This window comes from Haliotis rufescens, unplaced genomic scaffold (genome assembly GCF_023055435.1).
Source record: "Haliotis rufescens isolate VD_foot unplaced genomic scaffold, xgHalRufe1.0.p SCAF_17, whole genome shotgun sequence".
Lineage (NCBI taxonomy): Eukaryota > Metazoa > Mollusca > Gastropoda > Lepetellida > Haliotidae > Haliotis > Haliotis rufescens.
This window is the reverse complement of record NW_025963857.1, coordinates 1,724,029-1,745,268: the sequence shown is the minus strand read 5'-3', so window position 1 is coordinate 1,745,268 and position 21,240 is coordinate 1,724,029. Positions and strand designations below refer to the sequence as shown.

At 37.8% G+C, this 21,240-nt stretch overlaps 1 protein-coding gene across 4 annotated transcripts in view; it reads right to left on the bottom strand.

Moving 5' to 3' along the window:
• LOC124150278 (phagosome assembly factor 1-like) overlaps positions 1–21,240 on the bottom strand; it is a 62,245-nt gene that overhangs the window by 22,917 nt on the left and 18,088 nt on the right. For 2 of the 4 annotated variants that reach the window (XM_046522285.2, XM_046522362.2), the window contains exons 2-5: positions 14,207–14,361; positions 9,835–9,918; positions 1,469–1,512; positions 641–720 (exon numbers count right to left, since the gene is read on the bottom strand). In XM_046522285.2, coding sequence (XP_046378241.1) covers positions 641–720; positions 1,469–1,512; positions 9,835–9,918; positions 14,207–14,361 — 363 coding nt within the window. The remainder of the gene's footprint in view (positions 1–640; positions 721–1,468; positions 1,513–9,834; positions 9,919–14,206; positions 14,362–21,240) is intronic. The other 2 variants (XM_046522437.2, XM_046522494.2) reach the window with 1 other exon arrangement.

Here is a 21,240-nt window from a genome sequence, read left to right as displayed (position 1 = left end):
CAGGGATAGCTACAAACTCGGATAACTAGTGACATAATGTTTACACTAGTCCTCTGAACTATGCGTATAATACGCATTCGTGTGTTATATGGGCAAATAAATTCTGGAAAAATATATCTGTCGTATATAAACATTTCAGGCTGTCAGCATAAACCGCGAAATTTATCTTTTAACTGTTTTTTTTCCACCAAAATAATATGCTTATAAGAGCCCCGTATTCCTAATTTTGAGAGCGCTCTGGACACTTATTACGTCGAATACGGTACATCATGTTAAACCCTTGGTCATTAACTGATTACATGGGTGAGAGTTAAGCAGAGAAATATTTTCCAGAACAATATTGTTTGCTTCTAAATATGTCTCTTTAAATGCACTCCCTGCATTATTAAGCAGCATGTCAAACAATGTTAAACATTTATAAGGAAACAATCCACGTTTATTAACAAGAGTTTAAAGGTTTAATTGCTTATTATCGTAATGATGACCCATCCTGGTGAACCATGTGCTCTCCTAATTCCCCCTTTCCACCCCTATAGTGATCTTTAAGCCCTTCTCTTTAGCTACCCCTTTTATCACGGCAGCGTGACAAATGCGTATTGTCATCACATTGTCATGGGTCATGGCAAAGTCGAAATCGTACCTCCAGGGTGAGTTGCCCCGAATGACTGGTCAATTTGCTCAATGGTTGGACGCACTTGTGCCGTGTTGAAGTGAACCCCGCTGTGAAATAGCCAATTAATCATTTGTTAATGAAAAACAATATTTCGGATGCATGCAAAAAGAGGAGCTCCAAACAACAGGCTCTGCTTTCCCAGCTGTAAAATCAAAGCTACAAAAGAAGGGCATAAATAGGAAGGAGTGGAATGTAAAATCATTTTTTTAACCCTTAGTCTCATTTTGATGGAGATCGATTGTGAACGCAATTAAGGCAATAAAAATGCTTCCTGTCATAACGTTACCCCTGCTCTGAAGAGGTTAGAGCGAGAAGAGAGTTCCGTTGCTTCATTCAGACACAACATAATGTCAGATTATGTCCCCATTGCCATAGGCTACTCTTTGAAATGACCGGGTCAGATTTGTCGGTTGAATCAGGCTCAAATTGATGGCTTAATACACGTCTTTTACAAATTTGATAATGGCAAAACTGCTCCCCGAGACCAGGTTTTAAATCAATAAGACATAACCATCAAACAGCAATTTGTCAACACAATAGCACCTTCATCAAAGCCAAAATGTGAAATATTTTCATTTAGAGCCGTATTATGTTCCCCTTCAAACATCAAGATTTAATCTGTGAAATGTTTATCGTAATCAATAAAAAATCTCACTACACTTTGCCCTGATATTGAATATGTTGATATTTACAACCTTCAGGGAATATGACAAAATTAGTTTCACAAATGAATAATAACAATCCTGATTTGTCATGAAGACCTACAGCTGTTAGATTTCGCCAAAGTACACTTACCAATATTTTAATTTGACCTTGCTCATATTGTTTACTTCTATAATCTGAAAGGAAACAGAAAAAAACACTTAAAGATTCAATAGAAACAAGTATTAACAACTTTGAAATTGAATTACAAATATATAGCATCTGGACACAATGACCAATGACACAACCTGAAAATTTAGTCAACAATCAAATGTGCCAAACATTTTATCTGCACCCATGTATGACAATGATTGTTTAAACAAACACTGTAACCAAACTTCCCCTTGGCATTTATCATATAATACTCAAAAGAGTTAAAGAACACCTGATTCTTTCATATTACTATAAAAAATATGTCATGACATGACATAATAACTATTGCATTATAAAAGGATTGGGTTTTATTTAACTTTTGGGAGAAGCATATTATTAGACAAATATTTTACAAAAGAAACTTAAAAAGCAAAATCTTGATATGAACATGATGAATGGACACATAATTTTAAGTAAAATAGGAAAATGTAAGTTTTACAATAAATCTCTACTCAACAAGACGCAGACTTCACATAACTGGATAATATGAACAACTTCATTGCAACATTATATATACATTCATGAAAAAAAGATCTGCAGGTTATGACACATAATTATACTTCTTGATGATAAATCATAGCTGGAGCTGGAAGACATATATGGCAACATTTTATCACATAAATATAATAAATGTTCATGTTCTTGCACAGACAACTAAGACACTGATCCGACTCATACCATGCACTGCCCCTGTACAGCCTGTGGATGGGAGGGGCACAAGTTCCTATTTTTATTCATTCACTATAATCTTTACACATTAGGGGACATGTAGTCATAAAAAATACTCAAACAGGTCAATTCCATAATTTCACCCAAAATTATTATTCTTGTTATCTCAGCAGATTTAATCATTGTACATTGACACTATGAGCTGAAACATAGATGGGATGTAACTCTAATGGTAAGAGTTATTCTGGTTTTGTTCTAGTGTCTGCACGTTGATGAATCCGGCTGACCATAGTGTCAGGAGACAATGTATCTGTCACAGCCAAGTCACCACTACCCACCCTGAGTGGACAAGGCGTCCTTGTTTGACCCCAAATGTCCCTAAGGTCTTCTTCTGTTTCATGGTATCAAGTCTGCCCTGTGATCATGGCCACTGTCCCTTATTTCCACACTAGCCAATCTACCAGATTATATTAAGTTAGAGCTGAACACGGCCTGGTCATCAGTTCTCTTGTCCTAACTGACATGGTCATTTCCTCAAATTGAACACTACAAACAAAAACAATTTGCTGGCCTTTTTGACCGTCCCTCCCATTTGAAAAGAAGCATGTCATTTTGTGCTCATGACTGACACCTTGGGCCAATAAAGACTCCTTGGGAAGAGATATTTTATATCGCTATCTCCCTAAAAGCAATCAGGGTTAATTGAGGACAATCGAATTGGGACCTTGATAGGGGACTTTGTTGATTAGGGGATTGACGGGTCCTGGTGCCGCGGGACAAGTCAAACATCAGACTAGACGTCCTGCAATGCTGGTCAGCTGCCAGGACATCTGTCTGCTTGTCCAGTGCAGTGGACTCAAACTGACCCTTGCTGCCTTATTGTTGAGGTGGTTCTTTGAGTCTGGATCAATGCAAAAAACATAATGTCCACTCAGGCAAGATGGCACGTGCCCAGTTGACCCCATATAGTTTATTGTTGATTAAATCTGTGGGCAGTTGTATGTACCCAGCAGATTAATCCACAGGTCTTGCTCATGGCCATTTGTTCATTGTATAGTATTGTTCTGTGGAGGGAGGTTTGTTCTAGCTGCGACTTATTGCCCTGAGTTGTGTCCGGAGCAGTGACCCCTTGTAGGACATTGTGTCCAGTGTGGCCATGCTTGTTACAACCCAGCTGTTGCTCACATCTCACTTCATCTGTTAAATGGTCTTGTAGATCTCTATCTTGTATACTTACATGCATCAATTAACATTAAAGTGATCCAATTCCTTATTTACCTGCTGCTAAATGGTGTGTATGACAGCTGGATTACTATTAAAGATTCTTATCAGAAGCAAGTAACAAAACAAAAATATGTTTCATTGATAATACAAAATAGTTGTGTCTTTTTGGACTGTTATAAGTTATTCACTTTATGTGTTACAAAAACTAATATGTGGCATTACTCATAACATTAATTTCATTCAATATTGAAAAAAGGAAACTTTTTTCCTTTTCAATCCATTGAACACGACTGCCTTAATTCATTGATGACAGGACTCCAGTCTGGTTCCAGTGATGAATTACCTTGTCGGACTTGAAAACATGATGTGAATATTAACCCCTGCACATGATTCCATAGTTCACTGTATACAGTATGTATGCAGGCTGCCAGATTTTACTACTTGAAAGTTGATACCTCATAAAATCAAACATAATTTTCTTATCAAAGACTAAACTTTGCTAAAAAATACCCTCTGTCACAGCTGTTACTAGTTTCTACAATACAATGAGCCCCTGCTGACTCCAAATCTGATGGAACTAGCAATTAGAAAGTCAAACTTATAAAACCATCAACAATGACCTCTACTATTACAGCAGATATTTAACTTCGGATAATGCTCTTGGAGTTAATTAACTATGAGAAATAAAACCTTTCTTACAGCAAAAATACATTTTGCCACATTATGTTTTAAAGCAAACTATTCTATGATTGATCATGATAATTATCACTAACACTGCTATCATCATATCAATGTTCCAGAGACAAAGACTGGATCCCAATTTCTCTATTTGTTATTAACCCATCATATGGAAAAAATATAATGTACCCAGATCATGCCAACCTTAACATTGTTGTCTGAACAGTTTCCTGAAAAATTAATTTGTTTTCTGTCATGAATTGAGACAAGCAAATTTAAACTGCGAACAGACTGGATGATTAAGACTTAGGCAAGAATCTGAACATGATGTCAGCTTGTTTCATTGGCATTACACAGCTGAGTTGTAATTGTTGGATTATCATTTGTGTTATTATTTCAACAACTTACAACAATTATGTTCCACGTCAAGACCAATAGTGTTCATATTAGGGATTTGGGGTCCTGGTTTTGTTACAAAATAATATTGAATGCTGGGCTAAAGACTCCGTGATGACTGCTGACGGTATCATTAAACATACAAGTCATTTACATAATGACAGAGGGTCCTGAGGTGGACGTGCGAGTGGCATGATACAATATGAGGTCGCAGACTATGACTAGCAAATCCTGTAATGACGTTTGATTCAATTGTGCCTCGTTGCACAAGAAGAATAAGCTAGGCTGGACAATACCGTCGCTTGTCACTGTCACGGGGCAGGGAACGCGGGCGGGACGACACGCAGCAAGGTGGAGGAGGGGAGGGTCAGTCAGTCAGCTACCCGGACACCGAAAAACCATCTCTGGTGTTTATTAATCATGTCAAAGGACAAGAAGCCCCCACTTAAGCTTTATGCTGGCTGTCAAAGGACAACTATTGAGTGTCAGGTTTCTCCTTAAAACACCAAAGAACCCTGAGCTGGTGTTTTCATCCTCATTTTTTCAGCTGCAAAATATGAAATAAAAGAGGGAGCTGAAGGTACTTAAATGATAGAGAAATTTCATGAAAAGGTTCATCAATTAAGTGCTGGTCTTGTCAACGTCAGTAATCCTTAACCAATGGCCAGTGGGTGTGATGAGGGTGCTTCATATTCGGGCACACGGCTAAGAGAAGCTTCTTTTTGTGGCAGCATCTATACCTGTTATTACGTGGCCAGAGCTTCCCGTAGCATGAAGTCCATGATAGCAGCCCCTACCTCAACCCTCCCTGCTGGATTACAGGGTAGGTAAATAGCTCCACTGGACAGACCACCACCTCCCTCCCTCTTATTACTGAATTAGATGCTGACAGAACACAGCCCCATCCAGCCAGTCTACCCATGTACAATATAGGCTCGGCTTGGGAATAAGCGCCACAGACAACAGATATCAACATGTATGGGAAGTATTATAATGGGACATGTCAGGCACCTAGAAGAATACCGTCTGGGGGGAAATCTAGACTAGGCCTTTGTCATGGAGGCAAATGAGCAGAAAATACATACATTCAAGATCAGCTGAAGGGATAATCACGGTTTACACGCAGAGATAAACAGCATGGATAAAAACCTTCCTGTGTATTTTTATGAGCTGATAATTGGGATGTCAGATGGTATATGGAAGATGGCAATAATCACCATACATGTCTGTGAAATGAATACAAGATCAGCCTGAGCAATTCAAACCATCCCTTTTTAACTGTGATGAACATCCAAACCGTCCTAATGATGACAATATTAAAGCATTCATTTCTTTGAAATATTATTCATGATTCTTGAATATAGATATCAGGATTTGATATCATTATTCAGTTCAGAACATGATACTATTGGTCCAGTATTTCTCTGACAATATTCAGTACATTGACTTCACTCAAAAGAGAAAGATACTCTTAACAACCTTCTTGAAATCCATAAGGTTAGACAAACTTTATTACAATATTCAAGGGTAAAATAACAAAATATTACTGTCTGGTAATTTTCTAAAATACCCTCTTGATCAAATGCTTCAACATAATTAAAAAACCCACAAACATCATATGCTAAAAATGCATACTTTCAATCAATCACGGCATTTAAATATTTCATATTAAATATACTTTTGACAATTATCTCCTATAAAAACTCTCACATCATCCTCCGTTGATCATCACCCAGATTACACCCATACTTTTGTTATAGATACCCATGTAGTACTACTGAGCAGTGTAAAACAACCATTTCTAGTTGAACTTGGTCAAGTAGGACACAAGGCTATGAGACTGTCGGGGGTCGGGGCGACGTGTGTGCAGCACTTGTAAGGGAGGGGACGGCAAAGGATCAGGGAAGGGCATAATGGATGGGTGAGGGAGGGGAGGGGACGTGAGGGTGTCCACCCTGGTCCTACCCTCACCTCGCACTGACCTGACACACGTCCACAATGTCCAGGTGCACATGAAAGGGACATGAACTCAGACAAAAACTACCATTGACATTTTTATTCATATGTTTAAGACCCAGTGAAAAGGCCGGGATGATAATTAGCCGAGCATAGATGTTAATGAATATAATTGATGACGATCTCTGTCCACACTGAGACTTAATAGGGATCATTAGACATACCACCAGCAATAAGCTTTCTCCATTACACTTCAATGGTATTTATTATTTGATTCTCAAGTCAAAAAGCACAAGCAGTCCTTAGTGTGAGCTTTGTGTGCTTGAGACTCAAAGTGTCCCAGATGTAACTGATTCGAGTTTCACATAGGGGGTACGTTCAGTCAGTGCTGACAGACAGCATGAGTGATGCAGTCAAATCAAACGGACATTAATTCTGATTAATCCCACCTCCAGGTGCACATTCCTCTGTATCTTTTATTGAAAACCCTCATGCAGTTCTAAGTATTAACACATTGTAATATGGGTTGACAATTTTAACGGAACAGCATGAACAGATTTTATCCACAGTTTTCAAGGAGTTTTCTGTAGTTTAGATAAAGAATCCATTGTTATGGGGCGTTTTTTCTGAATGAAAAATTTAAGACCTCCAAAATTATTGTGTCTGTGGCGACAATATGGAGGTGTCATAAAGAAATAACACATTGTTATCGAAGTGTTCTTTATGAAAAAATTCAAACATGGGACCTCCTACACATGTGTGTGCATGGATAGAATCATTAATTTCATTTCAAGGCACTTCCTGCTTTTTATGGCAATGAATATTTTCATAAATTTACTATCAGAAAAAAATAAAAATCATTGCAGAATATTCATATTTACATTGAAGAGAGAACAATCACATTTAAACTAGTCGGAACGACAACTGTGTTCTCAAATGTTTGCTACCTATCAGTAAGGCAATGATGAAGTACCTGTATGTTTGTACTCTATCATGTGAACACCCATCCCACTGTAAGCTAGCTGTAAGGACGTTTGTATTGGCCTGTCAATGGGGCATGGCCATTCAGCTTTCAGTAATGCAATGATTAGCATGCTCTCTTTGTGTCCTTATCAAGTGAACATGGAACCCTTTACACATGTCACATTCATCTTGTGAAGAAACTATACAACAGTAATCCTTGACCAGGTAGAAGTTGTTAGGTCATGACTTCTTGTTTCTTATCATACTAATGACAAATATGAAACATCACTGTCTTAACTTTATTAATATAAATAATCTTTACCAAATGAGTTCCTCTGAGAATATTAAACATGATGTTCAAGACTGATTTACAATATGAACTCTTTAACCTCTTTAATCCGGATGCTCACATACTAATGATTAATATGAAACATAAAAGTTTTAACTTTATTAATATTAATAACATATCCCAAATGAGTTATTCTGAGAATATCATACATGATGTTCAAGACTGATTTAGAAGAAGAACTCTTATCTACACTTTAACCTCTTTAATCTGGATGCTCACATACTAATGATTAATATGAAACATAAAAGTTTTAACTTTATTAATATTAATATCAAATCCCAAATGAGTTATTCCGAGAATATCATACTTGATGTTCAAGACTGATTTAGAAGAGGAACTCTTATCTACACTTTAACCTCTTTAATCCGGATGCTCACATACTAATGATTAATATGAAACATCAAAGTTTTAACTTTTTAATATTAATAACATGTCCCAAATGAGTTCCTGAGAATATCATACATGATGATTTTTAAGACTGAGTTAGAAAATAAATGAAATATCTGGATTATCTAATGATGGGTGTAGAGTAATGTGTTACTGTAGACTGTAGGGTTTCCAGGGTAAAAGGGTCCAGATTAACAAGATTTCACTGTACCCACTACACAGCAATAATCAGCATACACTAGACAGGGCATTCAATAACCCATAGCATCACAGCAGAAGACTTAGCCCTTGATTGATCAACAATGTAACACTGAGAGATCAAATTTGTCTTCTAGCATTCATTCATACAGATTTCACTCATTTACCTCGTTTGGGACTCGAAGCTCGTACACATACAGAAATAATCTAACATCAAAGGTTTTCTCATGTTAATGTAAAAAAAATTACATTAAAACCTTTTCTATTTCTCATACTATATTCCACCTGCTACAGACAAGTTGCTTGAACAAATGTTAAAAGAGAACCTAAAATTAAGTTGCAAAATAATAGCTTTCACAATCAAGGAAGATAAAACTTCCTGTTGCCATCAATCAAATGTCATCCCATGTCTGAACAACAATATAGACAATCGGGAAAGTGATCACAGTTATTACAGACAACACTCAACAAAATCCAATAAAGGACATTTCCATATTTTGTTCATCTATTTCATTAATTGAGACAGCCATCAATATTGCCATTATTGAACACTCTTCTACTGCAGCCTGGTGGCAATAATAATTATGTTTGCTCTGGCCAGTTCTCCAGCCAGGCCAGATGCCCAACGATTCAACGACCTTTATAGGTATTTATTGACAAACAGTCATATCATTTTTTCAATTCATCAGAGGAGCTAAAGCTATTCTTTATCTCTATATCAGTCAACAAACAGCGACAAGAGCTTTAACCAACACGGTGATGATGCCAGCTTGCCTATACAGTATGTAAACTCTGGCCAGAAAATGAAGGAGCCATATTTGTGCGTCCACAACGAAGGTCCACAAAAAAATAGTCTGTAATTCTGATTAATGGCTATCCATGACTGCTGGACGACAGTGATAAAGAACGCTATTCACAAGTCCTAACAAAAGAACAAAAGACTCAAGTTTTAATCGTTGTTAAGTTTTGCCAGTTCATCGAGCAGCGCGTGCCGTTTTTCTCCCCTTGAAAGGTTGACATGTCTTTTGTCCCGTTGAGTGTGACAGTGACCAGTGGATAGAAGAAGAGCCTCTCCATGCTGCCCCAGTGACTGTCCAGGGCTGATAAGATTCTCTCTGACCCTATTAAGAGGGGTAGCATGTTTCTCAAGAGGCAATCGTCAAGAGAGCAGGTCCGAATGCTCTCATTTCATGCCCCCCTGATTCTATCATTTTCAACCCCTGTCAAGCTCAATGAAGCTCATCAAATAAAAGCCAAATTGAAACAAATTAATGAGCCTAACTGGCAGATGCTGATAGGAGTTTTTTCTCCGCAGATCAGCAATTGCAAGTAATCAAGTGTGGACAAAAGGTGGTACATGGTGCTCGGAGGCTGTATTTATTGATATTATCACTTGTCTCTGGGGTGACAATGGTGGACACGTCCTGCCTCCTCCACCACTGGCCCTACATAAACATACATGCACGTGGCATGGCACAGGCCTCACCTTCAGACGCTGGGACACAGGGTCGAAGATGAGTTTGATGCCGTCGTGGGACAAGTTTAACACCAGGTCCATCTGAAGAGGGTTCTGTTGAGAGAAACATGAGCATTAGTCATGACGCTTGATGGATAGCAAAACTCTCACCAATGACAGAAGAACACAGACGGAAAAAGAATAATAAGAATTGATGGATGAAATAAAATGCAGCTTTTCCTACACAATCTGTTACTGTTAGTTTTTCCATTTTTGAAATCTTTTTATAAACAGACCCTAGTTTACGAACAATACTTTGAAGGCACACAATTGAACTTCTATAAGAAAGCACACTATTTTCATTTCTTAAAAAGCTCCACTCCTCAAGTAATATCTGAACATATGTCTCAACTAAACAATGATACTGTGGATTGTATGCACTCATCAAGGGCGTTTAACTTGTCGACCTGATTTTGATCCGTGGACGATGACTGACAACTGTGCCTGATTTGAACAAAGGTGCAGACATTGATTTTAGAAGTCACATACCAACATGATGAAAATTACAGGATTGGGTCTATACACATTATCACGATAATGACATCAATATGTATCATGGTACAGAAAAACTGCCAAGTATAGACTTCCAATCAGCAGGTGTGTAAATCATGTACATAGCCTACATGCAACAAACAACATTTGATATATCCTCCAACCGCTAAAATATTAAATATTCCTTTAATCTCCAACCTGATCAAATAAAAAAGAACAAGAAAATACTTCTGAATACCTTTCTTTTGTCAGATATAAACAAATCAGAAAACAACTTTGTATACAAGACACTCATAATGAAAGTCCAATAAAATTAACAGGAAAAATGGATGGAACCCTCCCCAATTATCTAGGTTGATTGCAGTGAGTGAGTGAGTGAGAGTGAGTGAGTGAGTGAGTGAGTGAGTGAGTGAGTGAGTGAGTGAGTGAGTGAGTGAGTGAGTGAGAGTGAGTGAGTGAGTGAGTGAGTGAGTGAGTGAGTGATCAACAATATGATAGTCTTATCAAAGTGGTCAGTTTATAATACGACAGAAAAGTCTAAAGAGACACACTTAGACATGTACCACACAGTGTCCGAAATAACTGCCTGCCCGCCTGCCCATGGCTGGCAACTTTTCTGTCGGGCTGCATGAAATTTTCTGCTACCTGCCCAACTGTCTGGCAGATAATTTTAAGCCAACTTAAGTTGTTCAGTTTATTGTAAGTCCTCGTAGATTTTCAATTAATTGTAAGCATTATTTCAACTGAATAAAGATGCAGTCTATAATGTATGAATGTGGCCAGGTAACTCCTGCCCGACTGTCTTGTTGGGTTTTAAAATTATTCATATGATATGTATCATGATATGTCATAGGTCACGATATGATATGATACGCATCGCGATACGCATATTTACGTCACATCACATGGAAACCTCTCGACGGTAAATATTTTAAAGCAGGTTCCCATTTAACAGGTAGCTGTAGACAAATGTTTGTAGAGGCAATTTATAGTAGTGAACTTGAAAAGCCATGATTTCAATTGCTTCCATTAGAATTAGGTGGACTATAGTATTAAAGTCCATCAATGGTAGTTTCTGGCTCTCCATTTGTTTGTTTGTATCTTGTTTAATGCAACACTCTGCAGTATTCCAGATACATCTAAATAACTGAGGCCAGACCAGATAATCCAGTGATTGATATTATGAGCAAAACCTAAACCATTAAGACATGCAATCAACCAAGTCACCGTTCCTGGCCACACATCCATTTAGTCACAAATTCTATGATTTAGGACATATTCTAACCTTGAATCCCCATAGCAACTTTCCTTCTTGTAATGCCAAGCTCACCCGCACTTATTTCACCATATCTAATTAAAATTAATCAAACTTTTTAAAAGATAGATAACCATGAATTTGTAACTGGGACTATTCATTTCTTTCGTTAAACTAAGAAGTAGTTCACATGTAAAAGAAACCTTGTCGGATCATGCTAAGTGCAAAACTTCATCTTTCGTATTCCCCAAATGGCGTATACCTTAGACCATGTAGACAGGGATTCCAATGAGCAAACAATCATCTGTAAGAGATAACATGCCTGCATGCTTGCAACCCATGCAAACCACTACTAACATGTAAAATAGCAGGGTCCTAATTTTTCAAGATGATGCCTGAATTTCCAGTATAAGGCAACAACCGTGTTCATGCCAAATAGGGAAAGTATAGGTCTTCAGCAACCCATGCTTGCCGTAAAAGGTGACTATGCTTGTCGTTAAAGGCGACTAACGGGATCGGGTGGTCAGGCTCGCTGACTTGGTTGATACATGTCATCGATCCCAATTGCGTGGATAGATGCTCATGATATTAATCACTGGATTGACTGGTCCAGACTTGATTATTTACAGACCGCCGTCATATAGCTGGAATATTGCTGAGTGCGGCGTTAAACAACAAACCAACCAACCAAAATCATGCCAAATATCAGCCCTCCTGGTGTCATCAACCACCAAGAATTGTAAGTTAGAATGAGTATCAGTGTCAAGCATCATGTTACTTCACCTACATCCTCTGACATCATGCATATATTTCTGCAGATTAGTACCTACATAGCAACATAGCAACATAACACAAATGTCACAAACAGTGAATATCTCTTGAACCCATGAGAGGAATCCTGCTAAACATAGAATAAATAGCTTCACTATGCAATCTGTGAATGTGCCATCGAGACAGGCGACACTCATGCGGTGATTCAAGTGATTTCAAGAAAATCAATATCATGTCCCATATCTCATTCTATTCCTGTTCCTACAGAAAAATGTGCTAGCTAGGTGAATGATCGCTACTAGGATAAGAGCCGCCTTTTGACCAATCACAAAATCGCCCCTATCATGATACACCAAATCACGTTAATCGATGTGGTTAGTGCAATCCACACAATAATAGTAACCACCAACGTTATCTGTTTGCATGGCATTAACTTGTTGCATTGTGGTACGTCATGGGGCTTACTTGCCAACGCTGACGACACAAGTCGGAGGAAATCTCTCCCGACTGACGTCATAGCTGTGTCTTTGCCTGGTTCCTGGTTATAATCAGAGCACAGGGATGGACTTAAAAGGCAGGCAGGGTTCACGAGTGGGACTGGGGACAAGTTGGGGGCAGAATAAACACAGGGCTAGGGTGTCACCTGACCAAATTAGACATTGTAATTTGGCGATAACATCTTGTTTGTGTGTATGCATGTTACTGACAATTGGGACTCTTTGGTTACTACACTGGGTAAACATAGTATGGCCTCACAACTCAAAAAGGAAGTGGAGAAAGAACTACTGTAAGTTTTTGTTTTTGCTGAGACTTATATGGGTATTTAACAGATTCTTTCCAAATTTGCACACATATGTTAGAGAGCATCATGGACAGTGTACAGTAAGAAGGAATGAATCCTACATGAAGGTACATATGGTAGTAAAGCTAATCCCAAACACAGTCATCAGCTTCTCAGGCTGCCAGTACAAATGTTGCAGACTGAATTCTTCAAAAAGTTGTAAAATTACAGTTTGCAGAAGTAACAAAGGATGTAGCTTCTAATTTAGCCAATATTCATATTTAAGAATGAACTTCCAATGATGATGCTAAGCTGCCTTGAACAAACCTGCCAGTAAGCATTGTAAATAATCGGGTCTAACCACACAAACAAATGACTGATGGGAGTGTTCGAAATTAAGGGGTCCTAGGATGCTTCAGGTTTTCTGCTATATATTTGAATCTTGTAACCACCTAAATTTTGTAATTTTAACTTAGGGTTATGACAAGGACCCCCCAGCTGTCATGCTTGATTTTGAATACTGAATAGTGCTTGCATGCCATTGGGACATGAAGACATAACATCAGTACAAGAGTTGTCTGCCTTAGAGGTCAAGGTTCACCTATTCAGTACCAGTATTATTTTTATACTCAGCAGCAAAAATCCATCTTAGACCTAAACCTCTCAAGAATCCCCATGAGGACAAAACTGCCCATCATGTTCCTAGAAAGCTTCAGCACTGGGTATCATATATCATATACTGGTAGTTACAATACTGTCAATAGTAATCTGTCTGTACACAAACAGTCAACAATTCCAAACCATTCTGCAGGCATCCTGTACAAAGGACTTATATCTCTACTTAGGGTTTTATTAGCTAATCTGACTAGGCCCACAACGCTTCTTAAGACATTGGGCTTGGGACTAGTGGTCAAAGGCAGAGGAATGTGAGTGAGTGAGTGAGTGTGAGAGAGTTAGAGAAAGAGAATGAATTTGACTAAATGCCACTTTAAACAGTATTTCATTTATGTGATGTGTGATGTAGGTCGTTCGTGTGTAAGCACCTTGGTAAAGTCACCAAGCACAGCTTCAGTGCCTCCCTTTGATGGAGATCGCTGCCATGATGCGTTTCTCACCTGGTCGCTGTACCACACCTGGATGCCCTTGATGATCCGATCCTGGCGCTTCAGGATGTTCACCGCCTGGTAGACAGGCATACCTGGAACACATATAGGAATCTTCATCAGCAGTGGAAAAACATTATCAGTCCACTAGTCCTTATTACATAAAGCATATCAAAAGCCTTAAAAATGGTAAATTTCTAATAGTCCTTATGATACCTTAACTATTGGGCAGTTTGGCAAGGACTACAGGACTAGTGCCAATTTCTAATGCTGATCAGATTTTACCTGAACTGAACTATATTAGTCTCAGGCTCCGAACAGCAGCATCAGTGGTGCACACACATTCACATCTTTACATACAATCATACATGTACAGAAAGGAACAAAACCATCATCATGATTATTTTAAAACATGTATGATGTGCTGGACCAGTTTGGACACTTTTTACAGGACTAATACACCATTTTTTATAATAGGGAAAGCAATTTGAAGAAATTTGGACTCAAATAAAAATTTGGAGATCAAGTTTGTTACATGGTTATCATTTGATAAATGGGCAGGTAAAGAGAAAAGATCACTGGCATCCTTCATGTGAAAGACAGTGCATTTTCCATGGAAATAATCATAACTAACAACAATTTTAACCAGGTTACACTAAAAAAAAGGTTAACGCAATGCTAACAAATCCGACATATTATCTGTCAGTTGTGGTTATAACTGATCACCAATTATTTGTTACATGGTTATCATTTGATAAATGGGCAGGTAAAGAGAAAAGATCACTGGCATCCTTCATGTGAAAGACAGTGCATTTTCCATGGAAATAATCATAACTAACAACAATTTTAACCAGGTTACACTAAAAAAAAGGTTAACGCAATGCTAACAAATCCGACATATTATCTGTCAGTTGTGGTTATAACTGATCACCAATTATTTTTTTTAATGGTCACATTTATAGCAGCCTAAACTAAAACTTTCTGTTTTAGTTTTCAGTGTTTGGGTGAAAAACCTTCATACTATGGAGTGTCCGGAAATAAGGGAGTCCTGGGGTCCTTTAGGTTTGCTGCTATAGTATTTGAATCTAGGGACCCTTTACATCTGAAAGTGTCAACATTAGGGTTATGACAAGGAGCCTGTGAGTTTCATGCTCAATTTAGAACCCTGTTATGTATCTCTTCATTTCTCTCACTGTTGAAATTGCTCGTTTAAGTAAATGAGTGAATGTTGTTTTATGCACAGACAGCAATATTCAAGCCATATCACGGCAGCCCATATATAATTGAATCTGGACCTAACAAGAAACAAGAAAAACATGAGCAACAATGCACAACATCAGGGCTTAAAGACATGCATCTTCCCGGACAAGAGAGTTAACTGACTTTAAAAGTCCAGTTTCCACCCTTGCCGAACGAGGCTGGAATTACTGGGCTCGATCGTAGCGCCACCAGTGGCTATTACCAGTTATGTCCCCTCTAAGCCTCTCCACCTCTCGTATCACTTGCGTTTGCTTCACAAAATGGTGGCGCCCAGTCAGGACAATCTGATCGATAAACAAGATCTAGATTTTGATAAAACGGGTCTTACGTCGCGAAATGCATCAATTCACGTGAGCACCTTGATTAAAAACATGAAAAGATTTGGAAAATATCTGCTGACAACGAGTTGGCGGTGCACATGCTTTGCAAATCCTGCAATCGACCGAAATCTGCATGACAGTTGACGAACCGGATTTCGATTTCGGTGGGCGATTTTGATTGGACTATGCATAGACTCGTTAGTCCAGCCAAAATGTAACTCCATAATACCAGCCTAGTTCGGCAAGGGTGGAAACTGGACTTTTATAATCAGTTAACTCACTTGCCTCGGGAAGATGAAAGACATGCAGTCAGACAAATCACCGAGTCTGACCATCCAATCCATTTTAGTCACTTCCTACACCAAGCAGAGATCATGTCGGTCACTGGGGACCAATTCTTCCCCAGAACCCAATGGGGAATAGAAGTCATGATTTAGGGATGAAGGCCAAATGTAATTGTTTCTTGAAGAGAGAAACAATTGTGTGAAATGAAGTCTTGGACAAGGTGAGCTAAAATATAGAGGTTTATCTAGACCTGCTCAGAGGTTGATATTCGACCCTAATTCTGCATCAAATGCAATCTCATTAAAATCAGATCCTAATTCTTGCTATCGCCAAACAAAGATCTGAGGACATCCCATTACGGGTCACGTCAGAACAACCTTTCATCCGACCAATCAAAGCGTCGCTTACCAGATCATGAAAGTGACAGTCGGAATGTGTTTTCTAATCATGCAACCTCAAAAACGTTAATACGGTGTATTCCGAACGACAGTTACGGCCCGTACAACTGATTCCGTCAAAATTATTGTCTATCTCTTGCTTCCGTGGGATAAACATTTAAACAGAGGAGGCGTTTCACAGTATGTGGGAAGCACTGCCATACAATCTCAACCATGTATTAAGACATTCCAGAATGTTTGTTTGTTCAGTTTTCAAAAGTTTAACCGAGAACTATGTCAACTAATTTTTCAAGCGTAGTCTGAAACAGAAGTCGCCAGGTTGAAAAGAGTGCCGTAAAGCTCGAGAAAGCTGCTTTCTTATTGGCTGATGTCGACTTCTTGTCAGTCATTTCAGTTTTGTGAAAGTTTGCGAAAGGTCGTTCTGACGTGACCCGTAAAGGGATGTCCTCAGATCTTTGTTTAGCGGCAACAAGAACTTAGGTCTGATTTTAATGAGATTGCATCAAATGTCAGTAAAAATTTGCAAGTTGTAATAACAAATTTCCCAGTTCATGTTTATATTGTAAAACTAATATTATGGCTTTGTAGAGGTAACTTGTATATCACTAATAACAGGACCAATAAAGAGGAAGAGGCTTAAAATACCTGAGAGGGTAGGAAAAGAACAGCTGTAAAAATATCCCAATTTTGAAAAAAAAGATGATTTCCACCCCCTCTTACATACTGTCAACCCAGCTTTAGTCAGTGAAACCTAAGCACGTCATCAGTATCTTTCAGCAAAGATATTTGTTGAGTTTTTTTCACCAAGTTTTCTCAAAAAGGGATGGGCATTCAATTAAATTACTCTGTATATAACCCAGATCTGTCTTAAATTAGGTTAATAAATATCAACTTCTTGGTCACAAAGTGTGGGAGGGAACACAGCTTTAATACAAATATTCACTACAGCAGTCAGTGGAGAAAGAACCCACCTCATTCCACCAAGTAGTTGACATGTCAATGTGCCCCCTCATCTGACAGTGACAGAGGCAGACAAATTTCAGGGTACCACATAGTCCATAATTTGACCAACCATTTCAGTTACTGACGCAGCAGCAATGATGCAGATGTTTTTGTTGCATCACAGTCATCCTGGCTAGGTTTCATATGACACCTTGTATTAGTTCACTTTCAAGCATTTTTTATAGAACTCTACCTCACATTCTGAATGATTAACACAATAAGCTCAAACCAATAAGCATTGACTTCTAGTAAGTGTTGGAATTATACAGAACTCAATGATTGGTGTCAGCACATGTCTGGTAATGTTTGATGTGCATGTGCATGTGCATGTGCATGTGCATGTGCATAGGTAACACAATCCAGCTGTGTCACAGAGGCTCCCATCAAGTTATTGTTTGCCTGTATATAGACAAATTGCTACGCATATTCTTTTCTTTTTTTCCCCTAATGAAATACACTACATACACAGTTCTACCAAATATCCATGCAGTCAATTTGCACAGTGCATTCATAAATAGTTTGCTAAAGATAAATATCACATATAAATAAATGCCTGTTGCCTAACATTTTTCACAAATTTGGATAAAAAAATAATAATAAAATTATCGTGGTCAAACATGTTTGAGGAACAGGTCCTGAGAAAGACAGGATGTCAAGTATCACTGCATGCATAACAAGGAGGAATCTATATCTTGATGTTTCAGTCAATGATGAGTTTCACGTCAAACATGTCACATAAGATCCAAGAACATTTTTCTGCCCAAAATAAGAATTATAAATACTGCCAGAATAGACACAGACAGAGACATAATTGGATATAATATTGTCTTGAGAGATATTAACCATTCTAAAGAATAAGCACTGGACAAAATACCAAGAGGCAGGATTGTTAGAAATTGTGAATTAGTATTTTCAAAATGCCTGTTGATTTTATGTTTTCATCTCTTAAGGTCTTGAATTAACATTAAAACTGATAACACTAGTATCGCAGGGGTGTGGGGTGTGTGTGTACCATATTTTCTTGAGTATAGTGCACACTTTTTAAAAAAACAACACAGCTGTGTAAGAGGGGGTGCACATTATGCTCGCCATAATGAGTTTTGATGTCCTCCCAAACGCAAAGACATTACTGTGCGCATGTAACATTGAAAATACCTTGTCAACAAATCCATACTGAAGTACGCAAATTAATCATGTAATTACACTACAAGTGTTCATTGTATATCTGGAAGTATGTTTGTAACCTTATTCAATTAATTTTATTCAAAATTCCTTTTAATATTGTTTTAATTAATTTCGGCGAAATCATGTGTGAAGTGATCAGAAGGTCACACAACTCATCGTTATAAACAGCAACCACGGTCAGATTACCGCTACTGATGCCTTGAAACGAACTTTAGTCGACAGCGAATGGATACATATATCAAAAATGCCATACTTTGACTCATTAAAAGTCATATTTGTTGTAGTTTGACGATTCTATGTCAATACATAGTTCTCGCGTTCACGTGCGTGGGAGCCTCGACGGTAACTGGTCCATTTGTTCCATGTGAAAAAAATAATAACAGGCAATAGCGATCAGCTGCACTGAAGTGCTATGCTTAGGGTTATTATTATCTTGAATATATTTAGTAAAATCTGCAACTAAAATAACAAGACATTGGAATTTATTATTCCTGATAAAAAAATAGTTTCAGATACAATTTTCCCGATCCTTGCTTCAAAGTCCCAAAAGTTATATCATTGGGTAAGTTTAAACCGAATCACCAGTAGATTCCAAGAAAACGTGTGTACAGCTGATTGCTGTTTCCGGCTTAGTTTAAGAGAAAATAAACAAGGTAATCTTAATCCATGGATGTAAAATAATGCCTAGCAGAATAAAAAATAAAAATTGAAGGGAAAATCAACATGTCTGGTGATTTTTTATCTCAAATTTCAAATTTGTACTAACCAAGTTTCTTATCACCTGTTTGTTTACCAGATTTGCTGAAGGGGTGCGGTGTAAATTTTTTCTGCGCATAATATTCAAAAACAATTTTTTTCCAAAAATACTGAATCTGCTAGAGGAGGGTGCGCATTATACTTAGGTGCGCACTATACTCAAGAAAATACGGTACTACAAACAAACAAAAATTATTTGTTTCTACATCTCCAAATGTAGGAAGTAAATTTTGTTTGTAAAACAAATTGGACTAGCCTCATCTTTATAAAAGCTCTGATAATAGTATGACAGAAAAAAACTCAAGATGAAAACTTGAGAACATGGAAGAGTAAAAAACCACACGATGGTGTCTGATACATCAGGTCTTTCATGTGTCAACATGAATGTAACACCAGTCAACTGATTTCACTGGCAATAGATTTGTGACAATTTTCATTGATACATGAATATTCAGCTGTTTCAACTCTGTTCTTCTTTTCCATTTGTATTCTGTTTTAACTTCATGCACTGCTTCTGTGTCTCAAAGGCCATTATTCCCAACAGATGGTACCAAGTTCTTGCCTGATCTAGTTTTTAAACTGTATTCCTACATGACCGATAAAGTAACTGTCAGCTGGAATGATACAAGTTGGAGAACAATGTGACCATTACAACACTGACAGAAACCATCATTCATGTACGCAGAGAAAACGAGCTGATTGTAACAGTAGCAGATATGATACAGAGTACTACTCAAGACAAAAGTTGAATAATTCATGACAACCTCTATCATTGTCTATGTCCGTCCTTGGAGACTCATTACACAATACTATGGCTCACTATGGGTGAAGCATTGAGCACCAGCTTGGACCAGTCCACTTAAGGACTATACAAATCTTTACATTATCAGGTTTTTTTAGGGGCTGGTAGAGTGTGGGTTAATATTGTTTGTCAGGAGATTGACATTAGGGGCTGTACTAATGTCAGTGGTCTTAAATAACAGAAAATGAATCAAGTTTGACATGGCTTCTACACCAACAGGACAGTTTTAGGGCTTGGAGATTAACACTCTATTATCATTGAAAGTGGAATGTGACTAATATTTATTTTTAAACTAACACATAACTGTAAAATGGGATGTAATTAATTCCACTGTTTTTTATGTCACTTTTGCTGGGAATTGTCTTAAGCACTAAATTTGGATGCTCAGGGACCAAACCAAATTGGGAACTAGTAATAATCAACACCAATTGCTAGATGGAAGCGGGAATTGTGTGTTTAGAGGTAATTAGGGATCGGTCATCTATAACAAAAATGCCATACTTTGACTCATTAAAAGTCATATTTGTTGTAGTTTGACGATTCTATGTCAATACAAAGTTTTCGCGTTCACGTGCGCGGGAGCCTCGACGGTAACTGGTCCATTTGTTCCATGTGAAAAAAAAAATAACAGGCAATAGCGATCAGCTGCACTGAAGTGCTATGCTTAGGGTTATTATTATCTTGAATATATTTAGTAAAATCTGCAACTAAAATAACAAGACATTGGAATTTATTATTCCTGATAAAAAAATAGTTTCAGATACAATTTTCCCGATCCTTGCTTCAAAATCCCAAAAGTTATATCATTGGGTAAGTTTAAACCGAATCACCAGTAGATTCCAAGAAAACGTGTGTACAGCTGATTGCTGTTTCCGGCTTAGTTTAAGAGAAAATAAACAAGGTAATCTTAATCCATGGATGTAAAATAATGCCTAGCAGAATAAAAAATAAAAATTGAAGGGAAAA